This window comes from Pteropus medius, unplaced genomic scaffold, assembly GCF_902729225.1.
Source record: "Pteropus medius unplaced genomic scaffold, Ma_sr-lr_union100, whole genome shotgun sequence".
In the NCBI taxonomy this organism is placed as follows: Eukaryota; Metazoa; Chordata; class Mammalia; order Chiroptera; family Pteropodidae; genus Pteropus; species Pteropus medius.
In genome coordinates, this window is record NW_024344378.1 from 9430793 (window position 1) to 9442816 (window position 12024).

Here is a 12024-nt window from a genome sequence, read left to right on the forward strand (position 1 = left end):
TCCTAGAGAGAGCGATGTGGGAAACGATGAATTAATTCTAGTCCACGTGCTCAGTATTGTTCACTGAGGCTCAGAGACGGAAGAGGTTGCTCAAGGCCATGCTTCTCAGGTCTCCTGTCATCATCAATAAAAGCATTTATAAACTGCTTTCCACGTGTAGGGCCCCATGATAAGCACAGGAACACAGGCATTGAGTTTTCATTAACTGTGTACACACTAAATATCTTGACGAAGAGAGAAGAAAGTCAGTTTGTATACTGGTGTCAGCATTTGCTCGTTTAGGGAAAACCTACTTGTGAACACTAGAAAATGTCTCTCTATAGAGACTGTCTTTTTTCCCCCCAATAAGGTTCAGACTTTTTAATTTTATCGTTTCCCTCATCTTACTGCAAAAAACTTACCGAAGGGAAAGACTTTTACAAAGAACAGTGTTCTCCCATTAACATTTACTTTAGTTGCTTTGTGACATATCTGTGCAGCTATCCATCCTACTATCCATCTGTCAATATAAGTTTTTGATGTATTTCAGAGCAGACTGCAGATAGCAGATAATACTGTATTCTGAAGGAGCAGATTCAGAGAGTCTTCCTACTCCTATCCACAAGGATAGCTAGAAAAAATTTAGTAGATTTTTTAAACAAAAAAGCTCATTCTGAACTATGCACACAGGTATCCAATGTACTTCAATCTATAGGCACTATAGAAAGTATGGAAAGTTAGCTCGACATTACTTGATTAATTCGAGTCTACTTGTATTAACCCTGTAGACACTTTCAGTACTCCTCCAAATGTTTGGTTTGTGAAGACGTGGCTATAGATCATAGAGAAATAAGCCTTCTGCGAGAGGTCATCAGGAAAAATTATGTGGAATATTAGCAATAAGCATCTTGTTTGTTTGTTTTTCTCTACACTCTAGTATTTCCAAATTATTTCTTCAGTGTAGAAATATGAAAGACTTCTATGCTTCAACTCCCTCATTTATAAAGTGAGTTTTACAATACTATCTTACAGGCTCGTCAGGAGGATCAAATGTGGGGGGAAAAAAAAAAACACAGGAAAACACCGTGTAAAGCCCAATGCACATCTAAGATAGAATTACAGTTAGTCATCATAATGCATCTGCAAGAAAACACAGCCGAAGACACGGTTCACACTGCTCCCTGGCTCTTCCAAATCAGTCGAAAAGGTTGCAAAGGTAAAAGGGACAGAGCACTGGCCGCTGCCTTCATTCGGCCCATCGGCACGTCATCTTGTCAAGGATCTAGAAGAACCTTGGTGTATACCACACAGACTTGTTTTCATTAGTGAAGTGTTTGTTTTGGAAAGCATCCCAGCCTTAAAATGATACTTCCATTAGCTGGGCACAGTACCTATAATTACCCATCTTATCTGACCGGTGCCAAACTGTTCTATTTACTGCAACCCATTTACATTGGAGGTTCTCAAAGGGGAGGGAGGCATTCATTCAGTGTATGAGAAGGTGAAGAGAATGTTTATTTCTTGGAATAAACACCTAAAAACAAACTTTGGGTAGAAATTCCTGCAACAAGATATTATCAGCTACCATAAATGACAAGTCTAAAGGTGATGGAAACTCTCTGTTCCCATACAGGAGAGAAATTCTGTTATATAAACATCCTATGTTTATAAGGTGTAATGTAGTATAACTTCCATTTTTGTGTGAGGGTGGACACAAATCAAGAAAGTGAGGAGCAAGGTCAAAGCTAACTAGGGAACCAAGAAAAGACAAAATAAACAGGGAGGCGAGTTCATCATCAATTACTGTTACTGAGAACCTGCCAGATCTCTGGCACTTTATTTTATGCTTAAGGGGGAATTGAATAGAAAGATAAACTTGAAATCACCCTTACCCTCAAAAAGCATCCATTTCACTGAGTTGTTTAGAGAAAACAACTGGGAGACAGAAAAATTAAAAATTGTAAGTAGATGGAATAGGATATGCAAAAAGAAAGAAAGAACCACGGTTTGTGATTCAATTACCAGTTACACTCAACACTGAGCATGTTTACAACGTGGACCACGTCACAGAGATGAGACGACCTCCAAGAGGACACATATAGTTACCCCGCAATTCAAACTACGCTTTTTAGGTAGGAAAAAGAGAATCAGAGGGAAAGACTGGCTGTGCCCATTGAAAGGAGAGGGTTCCTTGGCCCACGAAGTCTACTTGTCTGGCAAGAAGTTACCGTAAACATACTGACATGGTTGCATCAAGCTGTCATCCTCTGACGCTGCTAAACATTCCAAATGCGTGAGTTAAGTTCCCTAATTTGGTTCCATATTTATGAAGCAATCGTCTAATCACGTTTATAATTTAGCATCCTATAGGACACATGTACCAGGAGAAAAGAAGCCGTCTCTAAGGGTCAAGAACTTGTTTGCCCTCCTAGTGAGATTTCTTGTAATTACAACAAATTGGGGTGTCTGTGCATGGACATACGCACATATGCATATTACACATAAACACACACACATATTCAATATGTATTTCTAAAAGAAACTCTGGAAAATTTGAAGTTATGGCAATGCAGCTATCTAGATATTTGGGTGAAAGTTTGTATCCTAATAAAATTTTACCATACTCTAAATTAGAACCATGTAAATATTTTTACTGTGCTATTTGGTAGTATTGTTTATTTCTTCAGTTCAATCAACACGTGTTGCTTAACTGCTGATGGCTCCTCATTTGCCTTACCTGACTGTCCAGGGGGAGGGGCACCTGATGATCCACGCGGTAGACAAAGAAACACAGTGAGAACGGCAGCTCGGTTCCCAGCGCATGGCTCAGTGGCGATGGGTTTGGGTGCCCCCTAAAAAAAAAAACAAAAAACAAACAAAAAAAACCAACTCCTTTTAAATTTGCATAATGGACATGACATTGCTATTTTACTTTTCTCCTATCTATGCTTCAGTCAACTAAGCTGTATATTCCCAATGGTTGGGACACGGCATGCTGCATTTTCTTAATAGTTTAATATTTTCTTGTAGTTAATATGCATTTTTTGTAATGGTAGTCATTAACAGTTAGAGGACATTTTTCTTGGTGACTTTTATCAGTACGTATTTGTGCAATTTTTGAAAAGTACTCTTTGCTTTGTCCTATTTTTAGCTTGTTTTTTTTTCTTTAATAGACTTTATTATTATTATTTTTTGAGACATTTTAGGTTCATAGCAAAATTATGAGGAAGGTACAGAGATTTTCCATATACCCATTCCCCCACATGTGCATGCCTCTCGCATTATCAACATCCTCCACCAGAGTGCTTTATGTGTTACAACTGATGACTCTCCATCGACACATCACAATCACACAGAGTCCACAGGTTACATTAGGGTTCACTCTTGGTGGTTTAGACAAATGTATAATGACATGTACCCATCATACAGGGTAGTTTCGCTGCTCTAAAAATTCTCCGAGCTCCACCTATTCACCCCATCCTCCTCTCTCCATCCCTAGAAACCAGTGATCTTTTCACTGTCTCTATAGTTTTGATATCGTTTTAGTGTAGAAATGGTGGTTTGGGCTATTTCGCTCAAAAAACTGAAGATATGGTTGTCATATCCAAGGGACATCTATGCATGAAGGCAAAATTGAATAGAAGAAAACATACCACTGCTTTAATTATTATAACAGATTAGTTTTTTTTTTCCACTGACGACATCTGAACTTTTCAAAAGACATAGAGACACATGTAGTCATTCACCTAGGATATTTTGGAATGCTACCATATCTAGAAAGTTTAATGGGGCATTAAAGATAAAATATGTCCCCTTTCGTGTAAAACTTTGACTGAAATTTCTGGTGACAACGGTTTTATGTGGTTATAAGGGATTTCTCCTTTATAGCAACATAAATCTCATGTTTTAAAATTATCTGCATATAGATACATTTTGGGAGTTTTCAATATAAAGGTGAAAGTGGCCATGATGTTAGAAGAAAAGGGCATAAAAATCTTCCAAGAAAAGGCTGTAGGCCATAGTGCGATACTTGTATCAAGTTACATGATTTATGGTTTTACACTTTAAAGCTTACATTTAACTTAACAGACTTATTTTTGAAAATGTTAAGTCAAAATCAGCATACGTGCATAGACATTCTCCAATGAGGTAAATATTTAGAGAATAGGCTTGTCATATTCCAAGGCTAAAAAATATATATACTATGAATTTTTCGAACCATATTTCTAGGCTACTGAAATTTATTCTAATTTAATAAATGTAAAATATATGTAAAGGTCAATTCGTTAAAATATACTAAGAAAAAATAAAATGAATTTAGGTTAAAGGATGGTGATACATTAGAAATATCAAAATCTCTTTTAATACACCTAAGAAATAAGCTATCATTTCTCTATCAGGCAAGGTTTTCTTAGCGGTTTTGTTGTTAAGCTTTTGATGCAATAACTAGCACCATTCAAAATATCCAAAGTCATGTTAAAATACTTGATTACGAAAATTAGAAGAGAAGACTTTTATGATTACAACAAAATAAAATGAAAAACAGTTAAACAGCGGTCGCTGGTTTTGGCGATTTAGAAAAACAAGAAACAATTTGAGAGAACATCAGTGGATATTGTTGTTAGGCTACCTTTCTGCTGTTTTTAACACTAGAAGAAAAGATTTGAAACATTAAATGCTGATACCTAAAGCACCAACTGAAGAGAAAAATTAGTTAAAAAAGACCGTAAATTTCAGGTGGAAAATGACTTAATTATTTTCTACTTTACACTTCAGAGATGCAGCAACAGATAAAGACAGTGTAGAAATACCTTCACCGTGAAAAGGAATTAAGCTTCCACCAAAGCCGCTTCCACAAAAATCTTCCTTAAAATCATTTTCTAACTCTTAATTCTACTGCTATTGTACAGAAAACTTCAGAAATTTCTTTGTATTGATAAACTATATGAAAGGAGATTATAATTCTATTTGAAAATCAAATTGGCTTACAACCTTGTCTATTTTGGGCTATAAAATTTTCATAAAAGGATATTAGCAAAAATATGAATTATTCATATTTAAAATATTAGTGACTACCACAGCTCTTTGACAGTCTGGCAGGAATTCATGTCATTAAAAAAATTATTTCCAAAGAATCTGTGACAAATCTCATTTTCAATACAGATTTTTAATTAAGAAAGAAAAAACCCTTTACAGCGCTGAATTTTGCAACAGAAAACAACAAAACCGCAGGAATGATATTTCTAATACCTTGAGGTTTGTTGGTTGGTTCAGTCATAAACACATGACCACGAATGAAAATCATTTCACAATGAAATAATATGTTCACTGAAGTATACAATTTATCCCGCTTTTCCATGGCTGCCTTTGAAAGAGATAAGGCATGGGTTTGTTTGCCCACAGCACTTGGCAAGCGTGAGTTACTTCAAGGCATTTACATATTTGTTGTATTGCAAGAAGATGGTGATAGACCGACCATGCCAGAAAAACGTCACTGACAGTTATGTAATTAGCAGTCATTGTCTATTGAGCATGCAGCACTTTTACAAAAGACTTCGTTCACTCTAGTGTTGTAAAAACTATCAAACTCACATTATCAAATTCTGGTTTTTGGGGGTAACGGCGCTATGATAAACGGTCTCTGCTCTTTAGCTATTAAAGACGAACAAGTTATCAGAGAAGCTTCTAGAATCATAAGGAGTTTCAAGATTACAGGTCTTAAAATTCATAATGACACGTTCCAAAAGTGAGGCCACCACGTTGATCTGTCCTGGGAAAATACTGCTGCAAGAATCACTGGCTATTTGGAGGACACCAACGAGCAAAGTTGGCTGCTGCTTGTTCCTGCCTCCACTGTCCCTCTCGAAGTGACTGACTGGGTGATTCGCTTCTCGAAATCACACAAATCGAGTTTGACACTGAAAATCCTAACCGCAGAAGCTAGGGGGTTAACAGATTTATCTGACAGCCTTGGAACGGCCATTACAATTTAAGTAGGGTTTACTGCAATTCATTAGGACTCAAAAGATATAAAATACGTTATTGCCTATCTCAAAAACTTTTAGTGGTTCCAAAGTAGGGCCTGTAGACTCAAATTCCTTTAAGGCCCAGGTGGGTAAAAATAATACCTAACACTTATTAAGTGCTTACGATATGCCTTGTGCTATGCACTGTGCTGACATGGGTTTTATCCTATCCCATGTGGCAGAGACTATTCCTATTTTACAAATGATGACACTGAAGGTCAAATATTTAAGTGACTTAATTAAGTTTGCAGACCTAATAGGTGACAACACCAGGATGTGGAACGATGCAGTCGATCTTCTGAGCCTGTATGCCTAACCACTATGTAACTGCCTATAAAAGGTAAAAAGACTGTCTTAACTTCTAGAATAACCCAACAAAAACTGGTGAGCGCTACAGTGAACTGGAAAGTATGAGTTTCCTTTAAAGACATCAAATCTCAAAATTTTTGCTGCTGAAAGGACAGTCTATGGGAAGAAATGATCTGAGGGCTGCCACTCTATGATCTGTGTGAGACAGAGTCCAAAATGGCATTTCAGGGCTGCCAGGCCCTTGCGTCTACCCATTCATCAAACTTTTTTATTCTGCACAAGTTCTGTGTTTTAGTCAACGTTAGTGCTCATGGTTTAAAAGCTGTGCCCAGGGTTTCCATAATATGTGCCTTCGTCACTCATAACATTCCTCCTGTCTAACAGATTCTTCCTACAGCTTTCTGACTTTCTTAAAATTATATACTCTCAAAGCCAACTCAACCAGGAAGGTTTCCCTGGTCTGAGGGATTTAGTCTCTCCCTCTGTTGTTTTTTAATTGGCCCTCTTCACATTCTACTTTGAATGGCACTTGGGTAAATGTCCTGTCTTCCCACTGGAACAAGCTGAGGGCAGGTCCAGTTTCTCATCAATCTCTATTGACCTTATGCTCACTTCCTCTCTCTGAAATACCTAAATATGGCTCCTGTTACACCTTTTGTGGACTTAACGTCTCCCAGTCTTTGACTACAGGTATTGATGTGTTTGTTATACATCACTGTTAGATTCCTACTCCTCCAGAGAAGGTATCATGTTGAATTCTTCTTTGCCTCACCTACAGCATCTACCAGAGTACATTTTGCACATGGTAAGTGAGTGAGTGAATGAAAGAATAAATAAAATTGTCACATGGTAAGATAGCTGGGAGGCGTGGCTCAGATTTATCCCAATTATGGATATTAAAGGGACAATAAAACACTGAAAAATATTATTTACTAACATTTACTGAGTAGTTGCTAGGTACCGAGTACTGTGCTAAGCATTTTACATGCATTATTTTCTTTTTTATACAAAAGAAGAAGTTGAAATTCAGAGATGTCAGATAATATTCTCAGGGTAACACAGCTGGTGGGGTGGTGGATCCAGGACTGGAACTTAGATCTGTATGATTCTAGTAGCTTGGTTCTTAACCATTATACGATGCCACTAATAAAATATAGCTTAAGAAGCCAAGGAGCCTCTCATTCTCTCAGCTTGGCTCTTAACAGTAGGAACCAACTTAAGATACCAGTTATAAATATTATATGCAGATACCTGCTCCATTTCTGGCCAGGGGTCAGAACACCTGAGTTCTAGGACCAGTTCTGCCACTATCGAGCTGTGTGATCCTGACTATGTTACTAAGTAAATTTCCCCAACTGGAGAAAGTAGGTTGGATGATTTTTAGGGTCCCTTTAACATTCTGTGACTATGATTTATGGACAACCTCCAGAACGTGTGGCATATCAATATCTAACATGTTGTTTAAGTACAGTGAAATTTGAAATTTCTAATCCTTAGTAATTTTTTTCCTGTCCAGATACTTTAAATGACACGTCTAATTTTTAAGGCACATTATTATACCATATGATGAATACATCACATAAGGCTAAATGACCACCACTGCATGCCAAAAAAGCAATTAGAAGATTGAATCAAGGAATTAAGGATTAATGTGGATGTGTTATACCTGTCAGCAGTAATAAGTGTTTTGACAAGGACAGAATAAAGTCTGACAGTATGTACAAATACTAATCTGATATACGAGTGAAATATTAAAAATGCAAACAACTGCACATTAATCACTAACATTCCCTACTAAAACACTTTTCAGGCTATTCTTATCAAAATCCATCTATAAACAAAGGAGTCTTTTTCAACAGCTTGCATGACGTGGTATTTGCAGTTTAATGAATGTTTATATTGATATGAAATTTAGTTTTTAGTCACATTAGTAAAACAGAATTAATTTAGTAAGCATGGAATTAAGTCACCCTGATGGCTTGGCTCACAGCTAATCAAGTGTGTTGATTCCATCGGATCAACAAAAATTAAGATTCCAGATCTCAGAAACGGATTCTCTGATTTTTGTTTAGACTTGGGAAGAGACAGAAATAAAAATCATATTCTTTCCTTACTTACTTTTTGGTTTTCATAAAATGATAAAGGAAAAAATACATTAACTGACTTTACTTGCTGGTAGAATTCATATTAATAAAAAAAATTCAGCTGGTGGACACTCGCAAAACCATGGTTAAACTGCATTGGAAGTAAATTCAAAGAGAATAAAGTATTACAAGTGGAAGTAGGTAAAAGAATAAGACATAATATTCACAGAATCGATATGCTGCTTCTGAGGTGTTCTAATTGTAAACCTAATTTTCCTGTCATTTCAAATGTTTTCCTTTGTTGAAATGTCTCCACGTTCAGTCTTGTTCTCATTTTCTCACCACACACATAACACGCTCACGTACACACACATTTAAGACCTATGGTATGATATCCAGCTTCACTGTATTTTGCTGCAATTTTAATGATGTGGCATTGACTTGGGGAAGCTGCATTGTGATAGCTGTAGTTTTGCTACCTATTTTTTCACAGGTATTCAGGTCCCAGAAAAATGAGAATATTATCTCTCTTTTTTTGCAACATATAATCATGCTTTGCCCTGAGCCGGCCAATAAATGTGAATGTTAATAGGGGGTGACTTTGAACAGATTATCTTTAAAAGTTGGTTCCTGATAGTACTTTTTCCAAACATGAAATGGATTATCTATTAAATAATTGCCATAATTAGATTTTTAACAACCCTTTCTCTATAGCACAGTATAAAGAGAAACCTAACCAGTATATGTATATCATATATTAATTTAAAAAGTGGGGCCATTTTCCTGACCTCAAAAAGTACTGCTAAGTGTGAAAGACGAATGTCCCTGCCAGATCAGTTGACTTTCCGTCTTGCTTAAACCCCGCCCTGTGCTGTCGTTCAAGCCATTGCATCCATCCAGACTGCTGGCCAGCATCCACCATTTCTGCAAGATTGGGCTGAAAACTCAGCACCTACAAGAAGCCATCCCAGGTCATCCAAGGCCACTCCAGGACTAAGAGAGCAACCTTTAGCAACCACTGCCTCGTTCAAGGCCCCGCTCTCATGTTGTTGCTCAATTCATTTAATCTCAAGTTCCTCTTCCATCAAATGGAGCTAACGATACCTTCCTCTTGTTAGGTGGCTCAAAGGAGTTAACATAATTATGCACAGTATATAGCTATACGTATAAAGTATGGCACGCAGTACTTGGTAAAAAGCAGCTATCATCGTCATGCCATTTCTCCCAGTTTCCACTTCGCCTTAGAACTGTTTTTTGTTCTACCTTGAAGAACCTGTTCAACTCAAAAAATAAACTAATTGAGGGCATGAACCGTATTTTTAAAATCTCTATTAAAGGATTAAAATGTATTAGTTAAGAAATTCAGTTTCTAGGAGAGAAGTTTATTGATGGCTAACGGGGTGGGGAAAATGTGGTCTCAATGCCAAACTTCCACATGTCACATCAGCACTGCCACTGGGTATCCGACCGTTTTCCCCACTTTTGTTCCCTGCTTTTATCAGGGAGTCTGACTGACCGTAAACACTGTGAGTAAACTTTCCCTGGTACCTAAGACTGTGCTGTTCCAATAACAGTTCGTGGGTAAATGGGTATTTGTTTCTTCTTTTCCAAATTGTGCATAGAGTAAATCTCTAAATTTGGGGGCAGAGAGGTATAAACCGAAGCTCAAGGTATAGCAGAGAGATATAAACAAGTAGAAAAAGGTAGAAAAATCAAGATCTTGGTATTTACTCTCCATGCTGGTCCACTCCAAATCACATTTATGCAAACTGTGATCTCTGCAATGCAGCTGATAGATCGATTCAATTAAAAGGTAAATGTGCCAGGCCTCTCGCTGGCAACGGGGGTCTAAAGGGCTGCAGTGGCACAGTGCCTGCCCTGGTGGAGCTTCCTTCAGGGCAATCTAGCTGATTGCAACTGTGACTAAATTAGAGCCACATGCGATCACAGAGCTCTGGGGGTGGGAGGTGGAGGGAGGCAGAGAAAGTGCCAGCTCTTCTGCTGGGGAAGGACTTTACCTTCCGGAGGATGACTAGGAGTTTATTAGGAGAAAGAGGAAGGGCGGAGAATTTCTGGCAGAAGGAAGAGCGTGAATGCAGAGGTGTGAAGGCGCGCATGGCTTTTTGGAAAATTGCCGAAGAAGTTCATTGCGGATGGAGCCTAGGAAGTGTTCGGTGGACTGAGATAGAAGAGGCCATAGAGGAATATGAAATCCGGGTCTCTCGCCAGCCCCTTCGCACTCTTCCTGGCCATTACTGGGATTATCACTACCTGCTGAGAAAGGATGCTCAGATGCTCAGGTGGAACTCGACACGTGCACATCACCCCTTCATCAAGACACAGTGCAAAGCATCCCAAAAGGATACCCACAGACCTTTCTCTATCAGGGGCTCACAGTGCTCTTTTGTTACACTATTGGTCAAAACTGTTACACCAAGTGAACATTAAATTAAAACATTTATTTCTGAAACTTCAATCATAAAACTAAATCAAGAAGCGCTATGAAAAGTAACTGTCAGCAGAAAGAATAAAAGTGCAGATATGGCAATATTCTTAATGAAGAATCAAATGTTAATAGATCCAGCATAATAAATGACTTTCTGCTATGATTATTATACCATTCACAGCCTATTCTAAGTAACAGAAGCATGGTCAAAACGCTGAATGAAGAGCTTATTTGACTTGTTGCAAACACATGTATGAAATTACTATGCAGAAAAACCTACCTGGATATTTTAGAGATTGAGTCATTCTGGATAATAGAGTTTTCCCAGAAACCTGGACATTAACCCTATAAGGACTAAGCCTTTCCTATTTTGAGGATTTTTAAAATTAATGTGAGATCTCTTAAATATCCATTTCTTTATTTCTCACCCAGATTATAATATACTAAACATAATTTAACACTGTCTTGATGTCACGTGATCACCATTATGATGATCAGCTTTCACAGTATGCTGCAGATAAACAGAGGTGCAAATGTATGTTTGAATATGTATATTATAGCTATAGCCCTAGGGATTCCTTTTTTCTTTCTTCCTTTCTTTTTTTCTAAGAAGTCACCAATGCCAGCTTGCTTTTTGCTTATTTGTCTCTTTACATAAAAGCAACCTAAAGACATGCAGCTGCCAGGGAGTAACACGGCCATTTTTGTTTGTTTGTTTGTTTGTTTTCCCCTGTAAAATCCATCAACGATGCAAAGATCGCAGTGACTCCCCAATATCTTCTCTCCTGTTGCTATCAGGGCGCTGTGACCCATCAGCTTCAAGCACTGCCTGATTTGTATCACCAGTTCCATGGACCACAGACATCTTCTTGACAGTTCGTGATAGTTCTCCTATGTCTCTTGAAGTTTGTGGCCAGAAGAGCCTCCAAAATTTCAAGAATTTTGAAAATAGTGTTTGGGAGTAATTTTGTTATAAAGTCTATATATACTTCATCAGGCCCAAATGACTTTCCCGCATGTGATACGGACTTGGGTTCACATCTTGTGGGGTCTTGGGCAAATCAGTTAGCTTTTCCACATCTCAGCTTCTTCATACGGAAAATAGAGTTTATAATACCAACCTTGCAAGTTACTTTGAAGACTATAAAAGATAATATATGGATGAGGCATTTAACATCGT

General features: G+C 37.7%; 2 protein-coding genes across 11 annotated transcripts in view; one reads left to right on the plus strand and one right to left on the minus strand.

The window, feature by feature from the left end:
- ATRNL1 (attractin like 1) overlaps positions 1–12024 on the minus strand; it is a 627375-nt gene that overhangs the window by 168964 nt on the left and 446387 nt on the right. For 9 of the 10 annotated variants that reach the window (XM_039871115.1, XM_039871112.1, XM_039871111.1 and 6 more), the window contains one exon: positions 2717–2831. The exons of the other annotated variant lie outside the window; for it this stretch is intronic. In XM_039871115.1, the coding sequence (XP_039727049.1) occupies positions 2717–2831 (115 nt within the window). The remainder of the gene's footprint in view (positions 1–2716; positions 2832–12024) is intronic. 10 annotated transcript variants of the gene reach the window in all.
- LOC120609742 (translation initiation factor IF-2-like) overlaps positions 10514–12024 on the plus strand; it is a 449818-nt gene continuing 448307 nt past the window's right edge. The window contains exon 1 of the mRNA XM_039872456.1: positions 10514–10698. Within this exon, the coding sequence (XP_039728390.1) occupies positions 10514–10698 (185 nt within the window). The remainder of the gene's footprint in view (positions 10699–12024) is intronic.